Genomic DNA, 27,998 nt, shown 5'->3' on the forward strand with positions numbered 1-27,998 from the left:
AGGATTGTCTGGTTTTATCTCCTTGCTGTCCAAGGGACTCTCAAGAGTTCAAAAGCATCAATTCTTTGGCACTCAGCCTTCTTTATGGTCCAACTCTCACATCTGTACATGACTGCTGGAAAAATCACAGCTTTGCCTATACAGACTTTACTAGCAAAGTGACGTCTCTGCTTTTTAATACACTGCCTAGGTTAATCATAGCTTTTCTTCCAAGGAGCGAGTGTCTTTGAATTTCATGGCTGCAGTCACTGCAGTGATTTAGGAGCCCAAGATCAAATCTGTCACTGTCTCTACTTTTTCCCCATCTATTTCCCATGAAGTGATGGGACCAGATGCCATGATCTTCATTTTCTGAATGTTGAATTTTAAGCCAGCTTTTTCACTCTCCTCTTTCATCCTCATCAAGAGGCTCTTAGTTCCTTTTCACTTTCTGGCATTAGAGTGGTATCATCTGCATATATGAGGTTGTTGATATTTCTCCAGGAAATCTTGATTCCAGCTTGAGGTTCATCCAGCCACACATTTTGGATGATGTACTCTGCATATAAGTTAAATAAGCAGGGTGATAGTGTATGGCCTTGATGTACTCCTTTCCCAGTTTTGAACCCGTGCATTGTTCTATGTCTGGTTCTGTTGCTTCTTGACCTGCATACAAATTTCTCAGGTGATAGATAAGCTGGTCTGATATTCCCATTTCTTTAAGAATTTTCCATTGTTTGTTGTGATCCACACAGTCAAAGGCTTTAGTGAAGTCAATGAAGCAGAAGTAGATGTTTTCCTGGAATTCCCTTGCTTTCTCTATGATCCAATGGATTTGGGCAATTTGATCTCTGGTACTGCTGCCTTTTCTAAATCCAACTTGTACATCTGGAAGTTCTTGGTTCATGTACTGCCCTTATTTGATTTAATACCGTCTATTAATCTGTACACATGTTTACATACTTCTTTATATGAATATCATATTTTACAATTTAAAAATGTTAATAAAAAAAGCAAGCAAGCCTTTAACTAATATAGAATGGACTGTTTGATATATACATGCAATTCTGGAAGCAGAAAAAGATATTTGAAAAGTACTTTTTAAATTAAAACTTTTCCTATACTTTACTGTAAAAGGTAAAAGGGTTTTCTTTGATGGTTATGGACAGAGAAGTATTGTATTTATTTGGGTACTGTCCTGGATACAAAAATTCTGTAAAATCTTCCCTATCCTTAAGGAGGACCCAACCTCATTGATTATGTGCAGCACAAAGGAAGCAAGCTAACAAGCATTACAACCTGCAATTATGCCTAAATGAACCACAGGATATTAGAGATACCAAAGGAACATTTCATGCAAAGATGGGCATAATAAAGGACAGAAATGCCATGGTCCTAACAGAAGCAGAAGATATTAAGAAAAGGTGGCAAGAATACACATAAGAACTATACAAAAAAGATCTTTATGGCTCCGATAACCACAATCGTGTGATCACTCACCTAGAGCCAGACATCTTGGAAGGTGAAGTCAACTGGGTCTTAGGAAGCGTCACTACGGACAAAGCTAGTGGAGGTGATGGAGTTCCAGTTGAGCTATTTCAAGTCCTAAAAGATGCTGCTGTGAAAGTGATGCACTCAATATGCCAGCAAATTAGGAAAACTCGGCAGTGGCCACAGGACTGGAAAAGGTCAGTTTTCATTCCAATCGCAAAGAAAAGCAATGCCAAAGAGTGTTCAAACTACTGCACAATTGCACTCTTCTCACATGCTAGCAAAGTAATGCTCAAAATTCTCCAAGCCAGGCTTCAACAGTACGTGAACTGAGAACTTCCAGATGTTCAAGCTAGATTTAGAAAAGGGAAAGGAACCAGAGATCAAATTCCCAACATCCATTGGATCATTGAAAAAGCAAGAAAGTTCCAGAAAAACATCTATTTCTACTTTATTGACTAGGCCAAAGCCTTTGACTGTGTGGATCACAACAAACTGTGGAAACTTCTTAAAGAGATAGGAATAGCAGACCAACTTACCTGCCTCCTGAGAAATCTGTATGCAGGCCAAGAAGCAACAGTTAGAACTGGACATGGAACAATGAACTGGTTCCAAATAGGGAAAGGAGTATGTCAGGACTGTATGTTGTCACCCTGCTTATTTAACTTATGTGGAGAGTACATCACATGAAATGCCGGGCTGGATGAAGCACAAGCTGGAATCAAGATTGCTGGGAGAAATATCAATAGCCTCAGATATACAGATAACACCACCCTTATGGCAGAAAGTGCAGAGGGACTGAAGAGCCTCTTGATGACAGTGAAAGAGGAGAGTGAAAAAGCTGGCTTAAAACTCAACATTCAAAAAACGTTAGATAATGGCATCTGGTCCCATCACTTCACGGCAAATAGATGGGGAAACAATGGAAACAGTGACAGACTTTATTTTCGTGGGCTCCAAAATCACTGCAGATGGTGACTGCAGCCATGAAATTAAAAGACGTTTGCTCCTTGGAAGAAAAGCTATGATTAACCTAGGCAGTGTATTAAAAAGCAGAGACATTACTTTGCCAACAAAGGTCTGTCTAGTCAAAGCTATGGTTTTTCCAGTAGTCATGTATGGAGAAGGCAGTGGCAACCCACTCCAGTACTCTTGCCTGGAAAATCTCATGGACGGAGGAGCCTGGTAGGCTGCAGTCCATGGGGTCGCTAAGAGTCGGACACGACTGAGAGACTTCACTTTCACTTTTCACTTTCATGCACTGGAGAAGGAAATGGCAACCCACTCCAGTGTTCTTGCTGGGAGAATCCCAGGGACGGGGGAGCCTCGTGGGCTGCCGTCTATGGGGTCGCACAAAGTCAGACACGACTGAAGTGACTTAGCAGCAGCAGCAGCAGCAGCAGCAGCATGTATGGATGTGAGAACTGGACTATAAAGAAAGGTGAGCGCCGAAGAATTGATGCTTTTGAACTGTGGTGTTGGAGAAGACTCTTGAGAGTCCCTTGGAGTGCAAGGAGATCAAACCAGTCCATCCTAAAGGAAATCAGTCCTGAATAGTCATTGGAAGGACTGATGCTCTAGCTCCAATCCTTTGGCCACCTGATGGGAAGAACTGACTCATTGGAAAAGACCCTGATGCTGGGAAAGACTGAAGGCAGGAGTACTGGAAGATAGAGGATTAGACGGTTGAATGGCATCACCGACTTGATGGACATGAGTTTGAGCAAGCTCTGGGAGTTGGTGATGGACAGGAAAGCCTGGCGTGCTGCAGTCCATGGAGTCACAAAGAGTCTAACACGACTGAACTGAACCATAGGAGAGGTCCTCTGGGGTCCAACTTTACCTATAGTTCTTGTGACAAATGTGAAAAGACTTCATAAGATGGCAGCAGGTATCTGTTTTTTTTGTTTTTTTTTTTTAATCATTCCACATGTTTGAGAATAGCTAACACCGCTTACCGCGCGCCAGGCACTGTTCATGCATTTCCTTAATTCTTCTCACATTGTTCTTAGAGGACAAGCGGTATTCCCATTCCATCCTATACATGAAGAAACTGAGGTGGAGCGGTCTGGTAACTTGCTCAATATCACACCGCTAGTTGGTTTAAACAGTCAATATTTAAAAATCAATATCTTGTCTACATCCAGCAGCGACCAATCAACATATTTTGGTAGGGTGGCTTCTCCCGGAAGCCAGAAGCGCTCCGCCCCGCCTCTTGTTTCTCTAAAGTCGAGTATCCAAGGGAGTCAGAGGAAGTCACACGGCGCTCACACTTACCACGGCCGGCGCCCCTCGCGGGCAGCTAGCTAAAGCCGAGGTGGAACTGGCGGAAGTGACGTTATCAACGCGCGCCCGGAGTCCTGTGGGATCGGGAAGGGTCGCCGTGGCGGGCGCCTGGGCCGCTGGGTGCTGAACTTCGTTTTCTCCGACCGGTAGTCGTCTCTGCAGTGACTCCAGGTAACCACCCTGTTAGCTTCTCTCTGAGAATTACTGCAGAGCGGTCACTGCAACGACTCCCTAGGGATGGTGGAGCGGAGGGGCGCGGAATGGATCCGGAGACCGCGGGGGCCGTTCCTCTGGCTCGCGCTGCCGCCCCTTCGGCCAGTCCCGGCCGGGGCTCCCGCCCGGCGCCCTCTGCGGTGTTTCGAGAGCAGCTTCCCTGTACGAGCGCTGGCGCCGGGAGCTGGTGGGGCCTGAGGCAGCACAGTCCCGCTCATCCGGAACTCTGCCATCCCTTAATTCTCTTTATTGAAAGGCCTGTGCCCACCTGTCTTGCTACCAACAGGGGTAGTTTTATAATAAAGTTGCGCTTGAGACTTTTTAACGTTTTGTCAGAGGCCGGAGACTTCAGGCACGTTGGGGCATAATACACAAATACAAAGGTGTCCTTGTCTAGGCCCTGGATAGTGTGGTTTTTGCATGTAATATTCTAGGTAGGCGTCTCTGAAAAGATTATTCTTGATTGAGGTACGCAGACACGAGGAGACTATGCAGAATTTATTGATTCTTTTCCCTTATCAGTGATTATCTCCCCAAAATATCAAATTTGATGCGTCAGTTACCAAAAGATGAGGAGATGCTGCAAACAACTCTTTTCTGAGGATAAGTTAGTGCAGTAATAACTGTGCGGCTTTAAGGACACGGGAGGAAAGATGGTCAGTACCATCACTTCGAATTAGAGATGAGCTCTAAACAGTGATAACATTAGGCCTCAACTACTTCCTCAGATTTTTTCTCTAGACTTAGTTTGCAGAACGGGGTCAGGAGCCACCAGTTTCTGGATCAATGTGTTCGTATAAATGAGTGGTTTCAATCCTGCCCTCATTGTCTCTTGCCTCAACCATAGCAGTGACTCTTAAACCGAACTTCCAGCCTCCAGTTTTGTCTCTTAGAGTTCATTCATACTCTTGCTACAGTAGATCTACTCATGGTGCACTTCAAAACCTTGTCACTGCTTGTATTGCTTATCTAATATACATTTGCTGTCTCATCCCCTGTAGGAACAGTCCATGCAGTCATGCTTGGTTTGTTGCTTGCATGCTCTTTCACTTTTTGTCTCTTTGTGCTTAACCTTTCTTCTGCCTGAAATGCTGAGTGTAAATTCCTACTCACCTTGCTAGAACCAAGTTAGATGGTCCTTGCTTTATAAACACACTCTTCTGAACACTTGACAGTTCACACTGCCTTCTTTTCTCCAGCATGTATGCATGCATTTGGGGCCTCCCGGGTGGCTCAGTAGTAAGGAATCCACCTGCAGTTGCAGGAGACACCAATTCGATCCCTGGGTTGGGAAGATCCTCTGGAGAAGGAAGTGGCCACCCAGTCCAGTATTCTTGCCTGGAAGATCCCACGGGCAGAGAAGCTTGGTGGACTATATAGTCCATGTGGTTGCAAAAGAGTCAGACATGACCTAGCTACTAAACAAAAGCATACATTCATTCATCATCAACATATTATATGTCAGACACTGTACTAAGTGTAGAGATTACAAGGACATATATTCATGGTTTCTTCACTCAAAGGGCTTAGCATAGTGTGTGTCTGCTGTTATAGCACTGAGGTTTTGCAGTGATTATTTGCATATCCTATACAAATTGAACTCTTTGATGCCAGGGACTATATATATATATATATCCTCTTAATTTTTATATTTGCAGCACTCTGTTGTTGTAATAGATTAACAGTGTCCAAAAGAGCATAATTTTCTTACATGTCTGTTTTCGGAAGCAGCTTTCTCTGTGTTTGGTCTGCTTTCCCCTGATGGGTATGTAGGATATATAGTCTTCGGAGTCCTTTGTCCTTTCAGAATCACTGCCAGGTTCTGAGTGCTTTTTTATACAAGTACGAGCTTGAGGTACATGCGCATCTTTGACATATAATTTGTAACTTTAAGATCTATATGTTCTGTGTGAGAAAACTTTAATAGATTGGTAACATTTAAACTGAAATCTAATAGTAATAGCTGACATTTATCCTGTGCTTACTGTGTTATAACTGGATGCTGTTCTTAAGGTATTAATCAGTCCTGTTTGAATCAGTTGGTTCTCACAGCAACCTTGAGCACAGGAGTCCATATGAACTAAACTGAATAAAAGGTCTTTAATTAGTCACTCAGTTCTTTAACCTAAAAGTAATTTCAAATGTGTAGCCAGTAAAGAGATGATTTAAGGAAAGCCAGGTACGGGCATCGGAGAAGGCAATGGCACCCCACTCCAGTACCCTTGCCTGGAAAATCCCATGGATGGAGGAGGATGGTAGGCTGCAGTCCATGGGGTTGCTAAGAGCTGGACATGACTGAGCGACTTCACTTTCACTTTTCACTTTCATGCATTGGAGAAGGAAATGGCAACCTACTCCAGTGTTCTTGCCTGGAGAATCCCAGGGACCGGGGAGCCTGGTGGGCTGCCGTCTCTGGGGTCGCACAGAGTCGGACATGACTGAAACGACTTAGCAGCAGCAGCAGCAGCGGCAGCAGCAGCAGGTACAGGCACATTGGTATTTATGTGCTCTGAAGAGGTAAAGTGTTACATATATAAAAATATAATGTCTTATTTTTATGTCTGTACAGCTTCAATCACAGTATGTTATTTATTTAAGGTAGTTTCTCAATAAATGATCATGCCAAAGTGTATTGGATACAATTCAAAATTTATTAAACTTAATGCCCAGGACATTATAGAGGATAGAAAACTGAATGACATATTTAAAAACTTTAGTACCGTGTATACAGTGCATAATAAATATTTCTACTCAGATATGACAGTTTGCTTAGGAATTCATTTTCCTTGGATATTTTTTCCCAAAAGTTTTGAATGCTGTAAACATTCAAAACTTAACATTTAACATTATAAGACTATAAATTGAACACATAAAAAAACAATTTTTGTCCTGTTGACTCTTTTGCACGCAGTCATGAAAAACTTGGAAGGAGTAAGAGTTCAGCTTTGTAAGGTGAAAAGGAAATGGATTCCAGAGTAGCTTGATTGGGTTTTTACATTTGTTTTTTGTATAACCGTGAAACTGATTTATAAGGCTGCATAGCTTACCTGTGTTCTTACATTAAACTTTAAATCTTTTCAAAGCAGCACCGCTGTTTCTTGGTGTGCACAAAGATAACCCACAGAGCCGAGCAAGTCGCCAAGAATAGTGTGCTGGGGATGCTCTAGGAAAAGACTGAATGCTGAGGCAATTTCCAGTCCAGAGGTTTTTGATTTGCCAAGAAGGTGAACGTCATGGATCAGAACAACAGCCTCCCACCCTATGCCCAGGGCCTGGCCTCCCCTCAGGTAATGCAGCTGGAGGGAGGGTGCATATAGGACAGGACCTGCATTGTTAGAGACACTGTAAAAGGGAAGGAAGGGAATTAAGCCTCTGTTGTTGAAAATGGACTTATGGTTTTTTAAGTCTTCTGTATTTCATTGATAATTTCCTTCAGATTTTTAATAGGCGTGATAATGTTTAATTTGGGAAGTTTGGAAGCTAAAATATATATTTGTCTATAAGACTTAATCTTTTGATAAACACTTATGAAAGTGGTCTGAGTGATTATAGAGTGTTTGATTTCATAAGTAACCTAATTATTTTCTAGCTTTATCTTTTCCTTTTTATGTTTAAAGTTCCAAATAACATACCTGCTTTTAAAATTTTTAAATACTTCTGTTTAAAAATACCCATTTTAAGTGTGTGTTTTGACAAGTGTATGCACCTTTGGAAGTTCTGAAACATTTCAGTTAGCCTAAAAATCCCTCTCTGCCCCTTAACAGTTACTCCCCTAGGCCCAGGCAAAGGCTGATCCACTTTCCAGACATAGAGATAGTTTTGTCTGTGCTAGAATATCGTGCAGGTGGCATCATACCAGTCAGTATGTGCTTTTTGTGTGTCTGTCATCTTAACCCAGCGTAATGTTTGCATGTATCAGCAAATTCCTTTTTATTGCCAAGTGGCCCTCTTGTGTGGATGTACCACAGTTTGCTTTCCAGTTGCTGACATTAGGGCCGTTTCTAGGTTGAAACAATTATGAATAAAGGTGCCATTACTCTTGCCTGGAAACTTCCATGGATGGAGGAGCCTGGTGGGCTGCAGTCCGTGGGATCACTAAGAGTCGAACACGACTGAGCGACTTCACTTTCACTTTTCACTTTCATGCACTGGAGAAGGAAATGGCAACCCACTCCAGTGTTCTTGCCTGGAGAATCCCAGGGACAGGGGAGCCTGGTGGGCTGCTGTCTTTGGGGTCGCACAAAGTCAGACACGACTGAAACGACTTAGCAGCAGCAGCAGCTGTATGTGTATATTCTTCATGTCTGCTATGTTTTTATTTCTCTTGGGTAGATACTTAGGAATGGGATTGCTGGGTCATTGTGTAAGTGTGTGTTTAACTTTATAAGAAAGTGCCCTGCATGTTCTCAAGTCCTACCAGCAGCATGTGAGAGTTCTCGTTGCTCCACACCCTCACCAGCACGTTTTCACTTGAGTCTAAATGTAAAAGCGTTTTCCTGTTGACTTACGATCTTGAGCATTTTGTCAACTGCTAATTAACTGTTTATGTATCTTCATTTGTAAAATGTCCTTCACATCTTTTGCCCATTTTTTTATTGGTCTGTTTGTTCATCATTTATTGCATTTTGATTGGTCTTTATTCTGCATACAAGTTCTTTCTCAGATGTATGTATGGTAGATGTTTTCTCCTAATCTGTGGCTTAATTTTTAATTTTCTTAATGATATCTTTCAAAGAATGGAAATTCTCAATTTTTTCAAAGTCTTAAACCATTGTTATCCTCTAGAGCCTGAAGGGTTAAGCATCTTCCTAAATTCTCCCGTGTTGTTTATTGAATTTCACACCTAGGTCTACTTCCACATCCTAAGCTCTTACCTACTATGCTGCTGTGCTGCAGTGAAGAAAAAAGTGATGTGTGTGAGATGACGGCTTAATAGCCCCATTTGTTCTCGGATGGTGCCTGTCTTTGCACATCTCACCTGCAGTTCTACCAGCCAAGTTCTGCAGACACTTGACACCAGCCAATCTAACCGATTGTTCTCTAACTGTCCACAGGGTGCCATGACTCCTGGAATCCCTATCTTTAGTCCAATGATGCCTTACGGCACAGGACTGACTCCACAGCCTATTCAGAACACCAACAGTCTGTCTATTCTGGAGGAGCAGCAACGGCAGCAGCAGCAGCAGCAACAGCAGCAGCAGCAGCAGCAGCAGCAGCAGCAGCAGCAGGCGGCAGTGGCAGCCGTCCAGCAGTCGACGTCCCAGCAGGCAACCCAGGGGCCCTCGGGCCAGACACCACAGCTCTTCCACTCACAGACTCTTACGACTGCACCCTTGCCGGGCACCACTCCCTTGTATCCCTCCCCCATGACCCCCATGACCCCCATCACCCCTGCCACGCCAGCCTCAGAGAGCTCCGGGATCGTGCCGCAGCTGCAGTGAGTTCTCCTTGTGTGTCCTGTCCCTGCCCTGGAGGGACCCCCCTGCAACTGCGCTGCTGTTCTTTGTTCTCAGATGGATTGATTTATTTGTGTGGTATTAATGGTGATCATGCATCAAAACTTGCTTTATCTTACTTGAGAAAGGGAAGGAAAGCTGTCTTAGTGAGTCAGTGACCCCAGTAAAGGTCTCTCATAACATCTTCAGAAATTTGGTAGCTGTGCTTATATGCTTGGGCCAGTGAAGTCCAGTTTGGATTGCATTATTGTTGTCGACGTTTCGCTGTAGCTGATTAACCAGATCAAGCCTTATATAGTCTCCCTTCCTTGTGGTATTATAAGTCTTAGGAAAGATTAATTGCAAAGTCACAGAATCATTATTGTTCATAGTGGTCCTTGTTTTTCTTCATTGTTTATTATTATAAGGGCTGCATATAAATCTTTGAAGAGTTGTGTCCTTCCCACAAGCTGAGGATGGCTGTTCTTGCCCTAAATGGATTTTTCTACCTATGTGAAGTGGGTCCTGTATATAATAGAAAAGGGGTAGGGGGACAGGTAGGGAAAATTTCTCCTCCCTGAAACACAGATATCCTCATATCTGTCAGTAAGAATTATATAGCTTTTGCCATTAGGAAGCTTATAACCACATGAAGGGTTATTTGTAATAAATACATCACCCAGTTTTCATGCAAGTCATTCCTAATCATTTTTAGAACTAAGTAATGTTTAATCATGGATCATGACTGTTACACAGAGACCTAAATCTTGCCCTGGGTGTTTGTTTGATCTGAAACAATTAAAGAAAACAAAATAGTTTTAATGATTTTAGAAAGATAAGCACTTATTAGTTCATTTTTGTAAATACCATATGCTGTTGTCTTGCACAGTTACCTGGCCCCTATGCCCATTTAAGTTTGCACCTTTGGTTTAAATTGTAATTTATACCCAGTTCAGATGGGTGTTTATTTCTTGCCAGCACCTTAATATTTCTGGTATTCCACAAAGCATCCCAAAAAATTCACAGAACTGTGGAAATTAAATAACATACTTTTAAACAGCCAATGGATCAGAGATCACAGGGGCAGTTAGAAAATAGTTAAGACAAATGAAAATGAAAATACTGTATAGGGCTTCCCAAGTGGTGCTAGTAGTACAAAGAATTGCCTGCCAATGCAAGAGGCACAAGAGATGTGGTTGGATCCCTGGGTCGGGAAGATCCTCTGGAGTAAGTAATGTAACCCACTTCAGTATTCTTGGTTGGAAAATTCCATGGGCAGAGAAGCCTGATAGACTTAACGGAAGCCTGATGGAGCACAAAACATATTTGGGATGCAGCAAATGTGGTACTAAGGGTGAAATTTATAGCTGTAAATGATCACATTAAAAAATAAGGAATCTTTCAAAGCAATAACATTACAACTAGAAAAAGAGCAAACTAAACCAAAGCTGTAAAAGGGAGTTTTTGTCTTCTGCCTGCCATGCTGTGGGGCGCAGGCGCCTCAGCACAGTTATGGAGGTGCTGCTCCAGAATACCAGTTGCCCCCTGACATCAGGGGGAGCAGAGGGCAGGGTGGGGGGGGCCCTCAAAGAGAGGAGAAGAGAAAGAAAGTTAAAAGTGTTCATTGGACCTACATAATAAATATTGATGTTTGGTTTTCTTGATCTACTGAGAGTTAATTGGAGGAAAAAGGTTTCCTTCCTTTGTCAGAGATGATTGAATTTTTGTTTGTCCAAGATACTTAATTTGAAAGAAGTGAGAAAGTCATACCTCAGTTAGGAGCCATGCATATACAGAGCAGTGTCTTCATCTGAAGATGCAATACTAATAGTTATTACTTCATAGTGTATTGTAAGTACTAAGTGAGGTTATCTATGTATGTTGGCGTGGTGTTTGGTACTTGTTTAAACACTTAATGTCAGCAATTTAAAAATTTGTTTAATTAAAAAAAATTAGGAAAGATTATGTTTTTTAGATAATTAACAGTAAATAATCGTGTTTTCTTTTCAAATTTCTTACAGAAATATTGTATCCACAGTGAATCTTGGTTGTAAACTTGACCTAAAGACCATTGCACTTCGTGCCCGAAATGCTGAATATAATCCCAAGGTCAGAACAACTGTATCAAATAATAGTGATAACAGAATTTTCTTCCAAAGGTCTTTAGATTAAAAAGAATAAGTTGTGTTTAAGTTTGTCGACACCAACAAAAGAAGAATTTAAGGCAAAATATGTAGCGTTTTTGTTAAATAACTGCCAAGTAAGAGATTGCAAGAATATAGCAGTCCACAGGATAAAGTTTAATATACTTATTGTAAGGGGATCATGTAAAGTTACTGAACAAAATATGTAGTGTGATCCCATTTATGTTTTGAAAACTATAGAATAGAATGCCAGGCTACTTGGAATTTACTTCAAAATAATACAATTGGAGAATTGGGAAAGGGGCATATGAATGAGACAAGATTAGCCAAAAACTAGTAATTGTTAAAGTTGGATAATAAGTACAAGGAAGTTTAATATATTTTTCTACCTTTGTATAACTGCCAAGTTTTTTTTTTTATATAATAAAAAGATTAAGAAGAAAATACCTACAAATTTTCAGATTTTAAGATAACAACCTAATGCACAGGGCAAATCCGTATGAGTGTAGCATTATAAGAATTAACGTTTTGTCTATCATAATTTTTTTAAGTTGAATACATAATTTTACATATTTTTTTTCCTAATGAAATGATAGTAGTTATCCAACCAGTAAAACTGGTTAAAGGAATTTAGGAAATGTAAAAAACTATAGAAGGAATTTAGAAAATGCAAAATAATTAGACATTTCCTGGGACTTGTATAAACTAGAATATAATGCTAGTGTTTTTACATGGTGGTAAAGTTAGAAGGAAGACAGACTGTAGTTTTTAAATTAAAATTGTTAAAGCTATCTAACTTGTCAGAGTCATCCTCATTAGAAATATGTGAAGTTTTTGCGTGTAATCAGGTAGCAGATACTACATTTTTAGAGAGGCCATTGCATTTATATAAATGCCAATATATCAGTGCAGTTTCAAAAAGTCTACAGGATCAGGGAGGTCACTTCACTGTGTGTTGATATGCTTGTAATGTGATATAGTCCTTCTGGAGGTGGAACGGTTTGTAAGTTGATTTGCCTAAAAGATCATTAATAGAACAGAAAATGTACAGTTAAAGGTTTGCAGATGTCACTTATCTTCAGCTGTTGGGATGTGCGTGGCAGAACACACATGTCTCGGTCCAGCTGCCTCTGTCGTCACAGTTTACATGTTTGTTTCCTGTGCAAAAGCTTGTGTGCCACGTGGTGATGGAAGGGAGTCCTGTAAGGAAACGCACGACAGGGGTCGTGACTGTCTCAGTACCAGGTCCTTCTCGTTATTTGGGATGTTCTTGTTGTTGTGTCGTTCTCCTGATGGAAGTCAGCAGTCTGACCTCATTAACTGTTGTCTCTGGCTGTTGTAGCGTTTTGCTGCTGTAATCATGAGAATAAGAGAGCCCCGCACCACTGCACTGATATTCAGTTCTGGGAAGATGGTGTGCACAGGAGCCAAGAGGTGGGTTTAAAGGAGTTCATTGTCCTGGTCTGCATGTTACAGAGAGATGGCTGTGTCATGGTATCCAGATGTTAGGCTACTACTTAAATACAATCACAGTGTTATTGTTGCTTTCGTATTAAAGTAGTTGATTGTCATCACCTTAGACAGTGGTGGCTTCGTTTTCTTAAAAATAGGCGTTAGTTTAGGATGTGTGTTCCAACCTGATTTCTGTATAACTCAGCATGTGTGCGTGCCAGACTTCTGTCATTCGTGACCCTGCACTTGAGAGCCTTTTGTCAACAATGATGTTACTGCTTTTGTTACATAAGCCCTGCACTGCTAAGTCATATTTTATCCAACAAGTAAGTTCTAGGAATGGATAAAGAAAGACATGACATAAAAGAGGAATTAGTGTATGCATTCTTTGAGTATAAATCTCATCAGTATATTCCTATCAAAATGACGCTTGTTGGTTTTTATCTCAGTAGCAATTTGTGGGCTTAAATACAGCAATATTAATGATAATGGTGATGCTGATAGCCCCATGAAATCTGGGGCTATCAATACTTTGGTGAATTGAAAGGTATTCATTTGGTAGGCCTACAGTTTTCTGTCAAGGATGTGGGGAAGTTTCTCATCTAAATAATTGTGTTAGCTGACTTTGAGTATGAATAGCTCACTTTTTCTTTCCTAGTGAAGAACAGTCTAGACTAGCAGCAAGAAAATACGCCAGAGTTGTACAGAAACTGGGTTTTCCAGCTAAGTTCTTGGACTTCAAGATTCAGAACATGGTGGGGAGCTGTGATGTGAAGTTCCCTATAAGGTTAGAAGGCCTTGTGCTTACCCACCAACAGTTCAGTAGGTAAGTCTAAAGTACATGGTGGTTGCTTTTGTCAACAATTTTAATTTATAATCTATTTAAACATTGTTCATGATAAGCAGAATAATTAGTTCAGTTCAGTTCAGTCGCTCAGTCGTGTCCGACTCTTTGCGACCCCATGAATCGCAGCACGCCAGGCCTCCCTGTCCATCACCAACTCCCGGAGTTCACTCAGACTCACGTCCATCGAGTCGGTGATGCCATCCAGCCATCTCATCCTCTGTCGTCCCCTTTTCCTCCTGCCCCCAATCCCTCCCAGTATCAGAGTCTTTCCCAATGAATAATTAGTATGTAAGAACAAATGATATACTGATAGGTATATTTATTGTTGAAGTGTCTTCCTGATTTCTTTGGTAATACCTACTGTTCTCACCAGCCTCCTACCTCTCTATCTTCTAACTCAGTGACACCCAGAACTCCCCTTTACTGGCATGAAATTGATTCCCTTCTGTATGTTTCATCATCTTATTGCTCAATAAATACATTTTAAATGAATAAATAAAACCCACAACCTCTTGTATCAATTTTTCCCCCAGTTGTTTGAGTCTTTTGTTCTCCTTCCTGAAGAAGACTTCAAAGGCAGGTGGTCCCTGATCACCTCTCACAGCTTTTCTGCTCACAGCAGCCCCACGGCTTATCATGCCCCTCTTGCACCAGGACCCTTGCACATCCCACTTTTATCCCTGGCACACTCTTTTGTCACTTTTTACCTAAGAAACTCCCACTGGCATTTCATGTATCCATCCCAGCATCTCCCTTCCCCAGAGAAGCCTGCCTTGAATTTTCCAGTAACTTAAACGCTGTCATACATCCTATTTTCAATCTGACAAAGTGAGATTACTAGAACAAAACTACGCCAGTAGTGCATTTAGTCAGATAACTGGCACCCCACTCCAGTACTCTTGCCTGGAAAATCCTGTGGACGGAGGAGCCTGGTGGGCTGCAGTCCATGGGGTTGCACAGAGTCAGACACCACTGAGCAACTTAGCAGCAGCAGCAGCATACCAATAGTGCATTTAGTCAGATAACACGGGGCAAGGTTCAGTCTCCAACCAGTCTCTCTGCTGTCACTTTGGTTAAATTGCCTGAGCAAACGTAGCAGCTAGAAGATATTTCACTTTAATGAGATGAGATGTGAATGATTAGAGAATAAACTGTGTGACTGGCAGATCTTATAGATGGATGATTACTGGGCTCTTTTAAGTTGATATAAACTTGTCCAGAATGAAACTTGATAAAGATCAGAGACTACAGAATGTATTTATAAAACTCTTGTTCTTATGTCAGGAAATCCAGATTCATTAGAAACAGAGTTAGTTGGTCTTCAAGTGCTGGTGACAGGTCAGCCTCACTGGCCGCAGAACTGGGCTTCACCCTCATTAGTCTGTGGCTGCCCCAGTGCTGTCCCTTGTTCAGGTCCTCATTTTTTCTAAAGGCATGAGCAGCTGTTAATTTAAACTGTTTTTGCTATTTTCCTTCTAGTTATGAGCCAGAGTTATTTCCTGGTTTAATCTACAGAATGATCAAACCGAGAATTGTTCTCCTTATTTTTGTTTCTGGAAAAGTTGTATTAACAGGTAAGTTGTAACAGAAAGTAGTGGTTGAAGTTTTGAAAGGGTCGAGAATGGCATTTTCTCAGTACTTAGAAGAAATATCACAGTGTTGGGACAGTTAACTAGTGACTTGCAGAGAAGCTTTGCCCCTTTTCTCTCTTCCCCAACACTGATGGGAAACATCCACCAGAGGCGGTAAGCTGAGGAAACTCAGATCACAGACTTGCTGATTGAAGCATCACCTTGGTGGGGAGGGGTGGAGGTGAGCATTACATTGCATAATAGATGGTGTTTTAAGTTGGGTACCATTGTCTAAAACCTTGGTTTTCCTCGGCATTATCATTCTGCCTCAACAAAGGAAGATTCAAAAGAGCTTGGTTAAAAGCGGCAGTTGAGAGTAAGACTCCATCTCTCTCAGCTGCTGCCCTGCTGGGCTCTGCCCTGGTGCCGAGACCAGCGCTGTCACATGGGCAGACTGTAGGCGTGGAAGGTGGGGTCATCTGTGTTGTTGCTTTGGTAATTTTTTTTTTAAAAGCCAAATTAAGAAAATACCACTTTAAAAACAAAAATATGATTTTGACAAGGGATTCCATTGTTAATGTTTTAATGCCTGCATCTGTCTTACTGGATATGGAGAGTATTGTGCTTTCGTGGTTAAGAAATGCCATTTCAGACTCTTTTCTACTCCACTTGTCTTCGTAGGTGCTAAAGTCAGAGCAGAAATTTATGAAGCCTTTGAGAACATCTACCCTATTCTGAAGGGTTTCAGGAAGACAACGTAATGGCTGCTGTGTTCTCCTGCCTCCCCCACCCCCCTTTTTTTTTTTTAAACCAATCAGTTTTGGTACACTCAGTGGTGTTGTGGACGGCCCCATGGGGTAGAGGATGGGCGTCTGGTTGTAGGGTGCGGCACCAGGTGAAGCTCTCTTCCACGCGCACCCCCGTGGGGTGCCGGAAGGGGTGTTGTTTCTGCACAGAGAACACCAGAGCGTCACTGTAAGTGGCTCAAACTGTGCTGCTATACGGGCAGTGCTGCCTGTTATTTATATTTAGATTTTAAACACTTACTGCTGTTGACAAGTTGGTTTAAGGGACAAAACTAAGTGTTAAAGCCACCTCAACAATTGATTGGACTTTATTTTGTTTAATTTCTTCCCCATAAACCACAGTTTTTATATTTCTACCAGAAAAGTAAAACTGTTTTTTAAAAAGTGTTGTTTTCTAATTTGTAACTCCTGAGGGTTATTTTTGTGCCAGACACATTCCGCCTTTTCAGTATTGCAGGACAGAATAGAAATGTATTAATGAAAACAAATGGCTGTACATATTTTTCTTCCTTCAGAGTACTCTGTACAATAAATGCTGTTTATAAAAGTGTTAGATTGATGTTGTAAATGAAACTTTGTAAGATTCATGTGATCATACTGTTAAAAAATTGTATTTTAGATATAATGCCTGAAACCATTTTAGTGTGTTTGCTTGCTTGCTTCAATCAGCATTTCATTGTTGCCATGAAAATGGCAGAACTGTGAAAATGTACAGTTGCTCACAAAACATGTTTATTACATCCCATATATTGAGCACCTTCTATTTCCCACAGCCCTTAATTCTCACAAAACCTGTAATCAGGTTTTGTTGCTCTTACACGAGGCAGGCAAGCTAGGTCCCACCCCAGGTTACAGAGCAGGTAAGTGGCAAACATGGCTTCTAAGCCAAAGGCCTTCATGGTTAGAACTGGGGTAGTCCAACAGACTAACAGATGGGTGTCTTGTGCTCGTGAATATCAGGTTAACATGTATAAGTTTTGGGGTTTCATCATATGTGATGTGTGTGATTTTCTTTTTAATTGTAAAAATTGTTTTTCAGACAGCTCAGAGGTATATAATCAGAAAGGTAAGTTTCTTTCTTCCTCTTCTGTTTTCCCTGGTGTTTCCTCAGCTCTCTTCTGTTCAGATTCTATCCCTTGGGGGTGCTTTTCTCCATATTTGGAGAATACAGTAAAGCATATGTTGATTTTATGGCTCCATTTTGTAGTCAGTGTATCATACACATATTTGCATGACAGACATACTTCCATGACATGGAACTCAGTGGTGTCATATCATCCCTTGAATACCTTAATACATTTAACCATCTCCTGAATTACGTTATCATTTACGTTATCTGCGGTGTTTCACTATTATAAACAGTGCAGCAGGGAACGTCCTTTTGTGTTCTTGTGAGGAGTACAGGTGTTTCTGTAACAACACTCCTAGGAGTCACTGTATTAAAGAAGTTATACATCCTAGGTTTTAGTAGATCCATACCAGATTATAGTCCAGAAGAAGTCATTAGTGATGTCAGTAATGCAGGAATTCATCCAAAAGACATCATTCCGGTAGTATCTCCTTCTATCCAAGAAAGAATTGTCTCCTCACGTGTAGGTCTTCTCTTAGGTTCTTCAGTAAAGTTTCATAATTTTTTTTATTTAGGGCTTTTACATTTCATAGAAGTTAACTCCTAAGTATTTTATAGTTTCTTATTAATGGTATTTTTCAGAATACTTTAAAATTATTGTTGATATATTTATCTATTTCCAATCACTTGACTGAACGTACATTACAACTTACAGTTGTAAAATGCAGCACACACAGGAAACCCAACACACGTTTCACATATTATTCAGAGGCAGACACCCCAGCAGCCACCAGCCAGAACCTTGCGAGCCATCCCAGAAGCTCCTTATGGTCCAGTCCAGACACACACCCCATAACTATTATCCTTTTACAGTAATTACCAAACACCAATATTGCTTAGTCTTCCATTTTAATAAATTGGTATGTTTTTATGTCTGTTTTATTCCGGAAGTTCCCCATCTCACTTAAGGAAATTTACAGGCTTGTTTGGCTAGTGGTTTCTTGGTCTATTTTGCTGTTGGCAAACTCCATACGGTGCAGTCAGCACACCCTCTTCTGTTTCCTGTGGCTGCATCTGAAGGCTTGATCCATTTATAGAGACTGTAAATAGTGGTTTTAGGAGTTGAATGTCTGATTGTCTCCTTCTCATTGATCCATTAATTCCTTAGGTTGTATGAGATGAAATTTTAATCACTTTTTCATTATTTGTTGGAAAACTTTTTTTATAGTGATATACTTCACATAGCAGGATAAATGCTTACTTTCCCTTTAAAATTTCTCAAGACAAAAATGCCTCATTAAGTTCATATTAATACATCCAATCCAGACTGCAGGGCTTTTAGTCAGCTCTGTATTTTTTAATTTATTATAATTGGAGGATAACTTTACAATGTTATAATGGTTTTTGCCAAACATCAACATGGATCAGCCACAGGTATACGTGTGTCCCCATCAGCTCTGAATTAATGTATTTTATGCTTAGAACCCTTAATTTTTAAAGACACATGGGATGATGAGTTAGAATAACGAGTACTGCCACCGATATGATTATCAAAAGCACTGGAACGTTTCTTCTTCATTATAATCTGAATTGTTGAAGGACGAGACCGGCACTCAGTACCTGAAATGAGGTGGATGCACTGCTCTCTACAGCGGGGTTAGCTGCCTGGTCAGGCGGTGTCCAGGCCAAGCCCAGGGTTGGGGGGATGGTGGAGTACATGGTTTGGCAGTTTGATATCCTCTGCAGGAGCAGTTGCTGGGTCTTGCATCAATCATTTCATGGTCATCATTAAGGTTTTTAAATGTGTCTTCACATTTCTAGAAACAACTGAGTTACCTTTTTTATCTAAGTTTTAAAATTGTTTAGTTATTTCAACTAGTTGCTTTTTTTGGACATGGCTGCCAAGTCAGTGCTGTGATTTGGATGTCTGTGTCCAAGTGGAAATGCCCTGTGAACTCCCTGTCATCTCCAGACCATGGCAGGAATATACACGTAAAGTAGCTTGGCCGATTACCACACGCCTGCATGTCTATACAAACATCCGGGATGTCTCCAAGTAGAACATAGTGAATTCACTTAAAAAGTCCTTAGCAGTCAGGGTGCTGTCCTATTTTGGCAAACTTACATCTGAGTTACAGTTTGGACTATGAAGGTCCCAGGAGATCAGTTCTCCACTGAGCTTCCTGCCAAGTGTGTGACTCTTGCCATATTGTCTCTCAGTAGCCACAGGCTATGTCTCCTTAATGATGGGTGATTCTCGCTGACTTAGCACTCCTAGCTTCAGGACTGTAATGAATGCCATTCTCTCCCTCTGAAAGTTGTATTTAAGTCTCTCCATGGGATTCCATACTGCAGTTTCACATTTAGTGCTACGTGTAACTATTTTATATACACATCTTTGTATGAATTACATATACACCTGGTGGCTCAAGATGGTATGGAATCCGCCAGCAATGCAGGAGACCTGGGTCTGATCCTAGGGTTGGGAAGATCCCCTGGAGAAGGGGATGGCTACCCACTCGAATATTCTTACCTGGAGAATTTCATGGACAGAGGAGCCTGGCGGGCTACAGTACATGGGGTTGCAGGGTCGGACACGACTGAGCGACGACTACTACAGTAGTAACACTACTATACACACACCACCGAGTAAAAGGCTAGGACTTCCTGATATAAAAGTATAATGAAGTAATCAAGTCGGTGGCATTAGCAAGTGATGTTACGCCGTTCTAGGTTGTGTTTATGGCAGCAGTGCATTTCAGGGTTAGCAGGGCTGTTAACCAGAACTAGCTGTCGGTCTTGAAGCAGTGATGAACAGCAATGTCTCCAGGTTTGCCTTAGTGCTGGGCAGGCTTCACTGCTGCTGAGAGAACTGGGAATTATCACAATGTAAGTGTGTATTGCTTGGGGTGGGAAGGAGCCTTAGCACTGATTTAGGAACCACTTGTGTAAACAGAGTATCCCTCATTTGAAAGCCTCTTCAGGGCCTCCCTTAGGCCCAACAGTCCCTGGGGCCCAACCCAGAGAAATTCCAGTGGCTGATTCCAAATCATTCCTCGGGTCTACCTGCTACCTGGGCAGTGCTGAGACAGGCAGATGGAAAGAGACCATCGCTCTTGCCTTTCAGTCTGTGGTCTGTAAGCAGTGCCACTGGCTGACTAAGGTCAGTTTTGAGGTAGAGCTTTTCCAAGTCAGCTCTTCTGATCACAAATCTCATTTTTCTGATCCTGCTAATTGTTGCTTTCAGAATTAGTGGGTATCGCATTCATTGTACTAATTAGTCAATGATTAGTGATTAGTGAATGATTTTCCAGGCAAGAGTACTGGAGTGGATTGCCATTTCCTTCTCCAGGGGATCTTCCAACCCAGGGATAGAACCCAGGTCTCCCACATTGTAGGCAGACACTTTACCGTCTGAGCCACCAGGGAAGTCCAATTAGTGAGTGGGGTTCAGAATTTTCTCACATTCTGGGCTTCCATGTAAACTGGAGCCTGTGACAATCACCTGATTATTATACATGTCTCTTGGGATTTTACCCAACTATTTTTCTCTTGAATTTTGCAAATTTTAGGGGGAAAATGCTCTGAGTGATAGTTTGACTTAATTAGGCACATAATCCATTTTTATTATAAAAAGAAATATAAGTAAAAAGATCTTAGTTCTTTTTAAATATAACTTAAAAGTAAAAAATTCATTTTAAACATAAGTAAAAAGTTCTTGGTTCCACTGTTGAGTTCACATCTACTATCTCTGATTTTTTGATACACATACACATGTATATTTTTACAAAACCTTCAAAGTATGAATACCATCTATAATGGTATTATAGATGAGATGATATTATAGATGGGGTGGTATTATAGATGGGGTGGTACTATAGATGAGGTGGTTTATAGATGAGATGGTATACAGATGGTATTGTCTATTTTACTTGATCTGCATATAGGTCTGTATCATTAAGATGGTAGCCTCCTGCTAGATAGATATACCAGAATTTATTGAATTCCCTGCCACTGGACATTTTTGTCTAACATTCAGACAATGTAAACAACACCTAAAACATCATCTTTGTGTATCTCTGGTACAACTGTTTCCTTAGGATAAAGTTCTAGAAATGGAACTGCAAGGTAGAAGAGATTATGAATATTTTAAGACTTTACACCATTGTCTTTAGGCTGCATCTGTTATATCTTGCTTCCAAACAAATTCCTCTGTGTAGCCAATGCCCAGTTTACAGCTTTCAGCACAGGTGAAGATGGCCAGGACTCCCCAGTCGACACTCCTGCCCAGTCTGTCAGCCTTCAGGTAGTTGAGCAGCTGAGGCATGACCTGAGAAAAGGATGGCACAATCAGAGCTCTCCTTGGAGGTGAGGAGCACACACAGTTTTCAACAGACCAGATCTTCCCTGCCAGGGCTACTGTAGGGATCCCGATCTCTCAGTCTCCACATTTTACAGCAAGGTTGCAGACATTACACTGGTAACTTACTAACAATCTAAAAATACTTTACAGCTCTGTGTTTCTTTAAAGCCCCTCTTTATATTTGGTGTCCTTTTATCTGAGAAAGAAGTTCCCAAGTATAAGATTGGCTGATCTGTTTAACCTGGCTGTTAATTATTTTTTATTAATAATAATGCCACAAAAATAGGGCAGAGGCTTCTATTTGGGCAACTTTATTTTGTGTTATTTACAACCTGAATAGCAGATGCCGTTACTATGACTCTGAAGAAACACTACCGTGGAATACTAAAAGACAACCTACTGACGTATTTGTTTAGACCAGAATGGGGTCTGAGGAGTCCGTGGTCTGGGAGTGAGTGGAGGCAGCACTGCCACCACTGCTATCAGACTGCTGTACGTGGGTGTCAGGCACCAAGAACCAGTCCGTTTTGGGTCAGTCCTCAAATTACCCTTTCAACCGTTACAAAACAACTATGACTTTATAATGTTAGTGAATCGACAGTTCAAGAGTAGTTTCCACCCAACCCAAATGGATCCTGACACGAATAATCTCTTTTCGGCAAGACAAATCTTATCTTAATCATTACATTCATTTGTTCTAACAAATCCACAAACCAAGACTAAACAGAGCAAGGGTTCTAAAATACTCCTCTCACGAAGACTGAAGCTATATTATTTTAAATTATAAAGGTAACAACAGAGGCACTAAAAATAACGCTATAACCACACTGGGAAGCAGGGGGTGGTCCAGGTGGCATAAGTGACGTTTAAACCCTCACTACTGCGGAAGCCAGTCAATAGCGTCTATAAACTAGTAAACTGATAAATCTCAGAAAAAGCAAGCAAATTGGAGGCAGAAGTAACTTCCAGATTAACCAGTAGAGGATAATTCCCTCCTTGGAACATACTGTAAGGTGGGGCAGAAACTACTAATTGTCCTTAAAGGCCACCTTCCACACACAGCGCCCACAGGAACTCCTGCAAATAGATTACTTTGGCAAAGTTTTTTTAATATTTAATAGGGTAAATATATACTAAAATATTCCTTTTCAAGATCCTACCTGGAATTCAAATAATCTCTTAGCACCACAGGGGCAATCTGGAATATCCTTTTCTTTAGGGGTATTTTCACCGGAGATCCAGAGCGGGGCAATCCCTCTGCCGTATCTGAGAATCTAAAATCAGTTAGGATCAGTTTAAATCACCAACATCTCATGTTACCTGAGGATCATCTCAAGAAACTTTGTACATACTCTGACAATTGATGAAACGCTCATCTGAAAACCGGTTTCCTGCCTGCCTCTCCCCAACTCCCTGGCACATACACATGGCACCCTTAATGCCTGCCTCAGTATCGTCAAAGTGACACTTTCCGCTCATCTGATGCAGGTCATCACAAGTATTTTTCTTAGATGACAATACGGTTAAATTCTGAATTCTATGGCTGTTTTGTGAAGAGACTAATAATAATTCTATTTCCCTATTACCAGGTTTTGAATATAAAATGCAGCCCAGTGTCTCTGCGGACCTTCACACAGATAAGGAGCCTTAGTTGCTAATTTTGAAACAAACAAATACCAAGTGAGACACACTGTTTTAAATACAACAGAAGTAAATTTCACTATAATAAAATGTTACGTAACAACCGAGTGATTTTCCTAGATGTTTTACACATTGCTAAAAACCACCTTCTCAGTATTTAGGACCTAGACCTATTCTTCCTATAAGCCCCTAAGTATTTATTTGCTCTAGTGACTGACTTATGGGAATTTTGCAAAGTCTTTACTGGTTTATATTTATGGTGAAGGAAATTAAGGGAATAAAGTTAATGGAAGAAAACAGGCAAAGTGAAACAGTTGCTGAACACTTACTGTAAGTCTATAATCTACCTTGATCCTCAAAACCACTTTTTTCTTCTCCCTATACTGTAGATACAACTACATCAGAAGGCCAAAATATAACTCAAGGAGCCAGAAATCCTCACACCACGAAAACCCATTATTCTTTTCACAAAGTCAGTGATTTCTCTACGAATGTGTCAGGTTAATTTTTTAAGTCAAAGGTCCCTGTTGGAAAAATGGGCCAAAATTTCCTCTCTGTCTTGCCATTAGTGTCTAAACTCCATGTGTTACAGGCAACAAAAGATGTTTATCTCTGCTGATGGTTTTAGAAAATGACTATATGATACACAATGTAACCTTTAGTCTTTCCCTAACTATTAAAAGGATCAGCACTACAAACAGCTTTCCATATGGACCACTTGTGTGAAGGAATCCCACAGACAAGAGACTAACTGTATTAGAAAAATTACTTCTACACAGGTGTGTTTTTTTTTTCCTGGCGTGGGGGCGGGGTGGGGTGGGGGTTTTTGGGATCTTAGTCCCCCTACCAGGGATCGAACCTGGGCCCCCAATAGTGGGAGTGCAAAGTCCTAACCACCGGACCACCAGGGAATTCCCAACTCAAGATTCATACCCCTACACCACTTGAACAGCAGAAGGAGCTATATGAGTTCCATTTTACCTGTTCTGGTTCAAGGGATATTTTAGTTTTAAACTTCCGGAAAATTCTATCTTCCTTAGATTCATGTTTTGCCATGGATTCCAATTCTTCCTCATGTGCTTCACCTGAAAAATCATCAACATTACTATTATGGCAACAGGAATAACCCACATGCAATCTTGACAATAAACACATGCAGAGGAAAGCCAGTTTTTAAACAACCAACTTAGTGTTAAATCAGACAGTGAAGGCCTGATGTTTTCACAGGTTTGCCCTGTTTTGGTTCATTAACATCTGTGCTTTAAGACTACCTGACTTTCCAGGTACTCCATGAAGCAGCATTATTCTGCTGTTTCTTTAAAGAGCTTCTCCTTAAACCTTCAAATTAAGAATAGACCCCAAGTCCCAGGCTCAGGACTGAAAAGGATACTCCCAAATCATGAGCCCTTCTAATTCCTATGTCCTTCACTTGTCTGAACTCTTATTTCCAGTTTCTTTCTGCCCCATCTCTCCTTTCCCAACTGGTACACTCATTCAGTCATCACAGGCTCACTGGACCTGTCAGCTCACACTTTCACTCTTACCTCTGGAATCCCAGCTAAATGAATCACCCTGTCCTGAACAGCCAAGAGTCTTTGTAACTCAGAGGGTATTTCTGATATCCTGAATGTGAACTGTAAGCCAGTAAACTGACATTCTAATGTAAAATTTAATTTAGAATCTAAAAATCTACATTCTGTGGTGATTAAGAGATCAAGTTCTAAAGTCAGTAAGGTGTAAGCTCGAACTCCAGTTCTGAAACTTAACTTTGGTCAGTTATATGCCCAAACAAGTTATACCCAGAACCTCAAATTCCTCACTGCAAAATGAGGTACTGTTTTCAATGTATTGTTCTGATGTGAAAATCTCAGTGAGATCATGCACAGAAGGCCCATGCTACGTGCTGTACAACAGAGTATGTGTTGGAGAAATGCTGGCTCCTCCTGAGCACAGGCACTGCTCTAGCACGTGACCACCGGGAAGTAACTGACAGAATCATGGACCTGAAACTTGCTAGGTAAGAGGGCGCCTGCCACCCACCAAACACTGCAAGGCACTCTCATGTACACCATCTCAATTTGAGAAACAAATCTTGGAACCAGATAAACTTTCCAAGTTTCCAACATCTTGTGAAGCCCCACCCAACTGACCACCTGGATACACCCTGTGACACTTCACAGGAATCAAAATATACGTTGCATATGCCAATGAGAGGAGTACAGAAAGGATATCTTCAAATGAGACAGTATTTGAAAAGTACAGGTTGAAGCCTCCCAAGTGAGTCGCTCAGTGCTTCTCTTCTCAGCATATTGAGCCCTTTCTTTCAAGTATTATATTCACTCACTTAACAAATGAGTTTTGAAACAGATTCCTTACCCATGGTTCCTATAATCTCTGATTCATCATCTCTTTCCACAACTTCAGGCATAATCTCATCTTCTGTTTCTATTACAATTTCAAATTCTGGAAAAAGGAAGTTGTGATCTGGAACTATATTGTCCAAATTATCTGAAACAAAAAGGTAACTAGCATCATTAGTGATCATTTAGTTTTAAGAATCAAATAATTTCCTTTTTCTGAAATGTATTCCATGTCATAAACAGTATTCCTTAGAAACTAACACATGTAGCTCCACCATTGTAGATTATGGTTCATACATTACATGACTACATTAAAGCATGGTTGGGATGTGAGTGGGTGAGAACTCACAGCTCCTTCTTCATAAAGGTGCTTATGTCACTAGTTAACCAAAACTCTGAAAATCATTACACCTTTTCTAATGTTAACCTTTATCCTCAAAATGAAAGATTTGGCCTACAGACACCAGGAAACTGAGCTGATATTTAAAAATTAAAAAAGAATTGACTGACCTGTCTGTGCACAAGCCTGCTTATGTCCTAATCTCCAGTCCAGACTCTGATGCTCCTTACTGCAGTAATGTGCCTTGTGACATCTGGAGCATCTTTTGGGGCCTGAACAGCCACAAACTCTGCAGAGATGTGCACCAGACTTGAGGTGGAGATACACAGACTCTCCTGTCTCTGACGGAGGATCCTCAGAAGGTGGCTCGTAGGAGTAGAAGTCATTTTGCCTGGGGAGCTGATTTCTGAAAACTAAGGGGAGAAAAGGAGAACTGTTAATGAATGATTTAAATAAAACAATATAGCAATTCAAGTATTTGAGCCTTCACACTGGATTGAAAAAAAACATTCATTTTTAAAAAAGAAAAACTGAAGACAGTTTTCACGTGCAAAGAGCTTATTTTTTGGAAACGGAGAAAAGGAGAAACTTTTACAGTTCACACAACTAAATACGCCCTTACAGTTTATTCAAATTAACAAGAATAATAGGTAAAGTCAGACTACAGAAAAAAGTGACAATTTCTATTACCTGAAAGTAACCTACCATACCTATTACCTACTAACTAACCAGAAGGCTGGCGGCTAGGAGTGGGCGAGCACGCGGGACGCCCCGACCCCTGCAAGTGCTCGGGGGTTCCGGGGGGGAGAGGCCGGCGGGGTACGGGGGAGCCCGGGCGGTTTCCTGAGGTGAGAAGCCGGCAGGGTGCCGGGTGGGAGAGGCCAGCGGGGTACGGGGGAGGCCGGGCGGCTTCCGGGACCCAACCCGGAGCAGAGGCCGCAGCCGCTCACCGCGCAGGCCGCAGCAGCACGGCGGCGTCCGGCAGCAGAAGAGGAAGAGACAGCGGTGGAAGGCGTCGGCGCGGCCCGGCAGCGGCGCGTACACCTGCAGCAGGAAGGCCATCGGGCGGCCACACAGCGGGCAGGCCAGCTCTGGGGGCCCGGGCAGCCCGGCCGCACTCAGCCACGCCGGCCGGCCGCCCACCTTGCTTGGGAACTGCTCGCTGCGCAGCCGCCACGACGGCGCCGCCTCCACGAAGCCCAGCTCCGCCGGCCCAGCGCTTTCAGACGCCATGGCGTGCGGTGTAGGCTCCTCGGTCCACGGAACCGCCGCCACCGCCGCCGTAAGTCGGCTCCGGAAGTGCGGACGGCGGGCCAAACGTGATTGGACGACAGCGCAGAGGGGGCGGGGACACGGGGGGACCGGATACACGGTTTCCGGTCCTTGCCTGGGGCTGAACAGAAAATGTCGGGTCCCTTGTTAAGTTCGGTTCAGTGGCTCAGTCGGGTTCGACTCCTTGCGACCCCATGGACTGCAGCACGCCAGGCTTCCCTGTCCATCACCAATTCCCGGAGATTGCTCAAACTCATGTCCATTGAGTTGGTGATGCCATCCAATCATCTCATCCTCTGTCGTCCCCTTCTCCTCCTGCCTTTAATCTTTCCCAGCATCAGGGTCTTTTCCAGTGAGTCAGTTCTTCGCATCAGGTGGCCAGAGTATTGGAGCTTCACTTCAGCCTCAGTCCTGCCAATGAATATTCAGGACTGATTTCCTTTAGGATTGACTGGTTTGATCTTGCAGTCCAAGGGACCCTCAAGAGTCTTCTCCAACACCACAGTTCAAAAGCATCAATTCTTTGGCGCTCAGCTTTCTTTATAGTTCGACTCTCACTTCCATACATGACTACTGGAAAAACCGTATCTTTGACTAGATGGACCTTTGTTGGCAAAGTAATGTCTCTGCTTTTTAATATGCTGTCTAGGTTGGTCATAGCTTTTCTTCCAAGGAGCAAACGTCTTTTAATTTCATGGCTGCAGTCACCATCTGCAGTGATTTTAAAGC

General features: G+C 41.8%; 2 protein-coding genes across 8 annotated transcripts; one reads left to right on the forward strand and one right to left on the reverse strand.

The window, feature by feature from the left end:
* The first annotated feature begins 3,824 nt into the window (after positions 1-3,824).
* On the forward strand, positions 3,825-16,777 carry TBP (TATA-box binding protein). 7 transcript variants are annotated; one of them, XM_059889667.1, is made up of 9 exons: positions 3,825-3,927; positions 6,307-6,486; positions 7,053-7,256; positions 9,024-9,406; positions 11,426-11,513; positions 12,891-12,982; positions 13,659-13,826; positions 15,327-15,421; positions 16,100-16,777. In XM_059889667.1, the coding sequence occupies exons 3-9, from the start codon at positions 7,203-7,205 to the stop codon at positions 16,177-16,179; spliced, it is 960 nt and encodes a 319-aa protein (XP_059745650.1). In that variant the 5' UTR covers positions 3,825-3,927; positions 6,307-6,486; positions 7,053-7,202; the 3' UTR covers positions 16,180-16,777. The 7 variants fall into 7 exon arrangements, with proteins under 7 accessions (XP_059745650.1, XP_059745649.1, XP_059745647.1 ...); XM_059889666.1 differs by having other exon boundaries at positions 7,056-7,256; XM_059889664.1 differs by having other exon boundaries at positions 6,307-6,451.
* A 4,493-nt stretch (positions 16,778-21,270) lies between these two features.
* PDCD2 (programmed cell death 2) lies at positions 21,271-27,298 on the reverse strand. Its single transcript, NM_001046109.2, is given in 6 exon segments — positions 21,271-21,623; positions 22,817-22,930; positions 24,279-24,382; positions 25,674-25,805; positions 26,168-26,410; positions 26,948-27,298. Coding segments are annotated over 6 exon segments (1,035 nt in total). The 5' UTR covers positions 27,231-27,298; the 3' UTR covers positions 21,271-21,464.
* Positions 27,299-27,998: the final 700 nt, after the last annotated feature.

This window comes from Bos taurus, chromosome 9 (assembly GCF_002263795.3).
Source record: "Bos taurus isolate L1 Dominette 01449 registration number 42190680 breed Hereford chromosome 9, ARS-UCD2.0, whole genome shotgun sequence".
Lineage (NCBI taxonomy): Eukaryota > Metazoa > Chordata > Mammalia > Artiodactyla > Bovidae > Bos > Bos taurus.

What these genes read in the sequence shown, in the direction of transcription:
- TBP (XM_059889667.1), top strand. Translation starts at nt 7,203, where the DNA reads ATGGATCAGAACAACAGCCTCCCACCCTATGCCCAGGGCCTGGCCTCC. An exon ending in AGGGCCTGGCCTCCCCTCAG is followed by an intron (nt 7,257 to 9,023) that starts GTAATGCAGCTG and finishes AACTGTCCACAG; the next exon opens with GGTGCCATGACTCCTGGAAT. An exon ending in TGGAAAAGTTGTATTAACAG is followed by an intron (nt 15,422 to 16,099) that starts GTAAGTTGTAAC and finishes TTGTCTTCGTAG; the next exon opens with GTGCTAAAGTCAGAGCAGAA.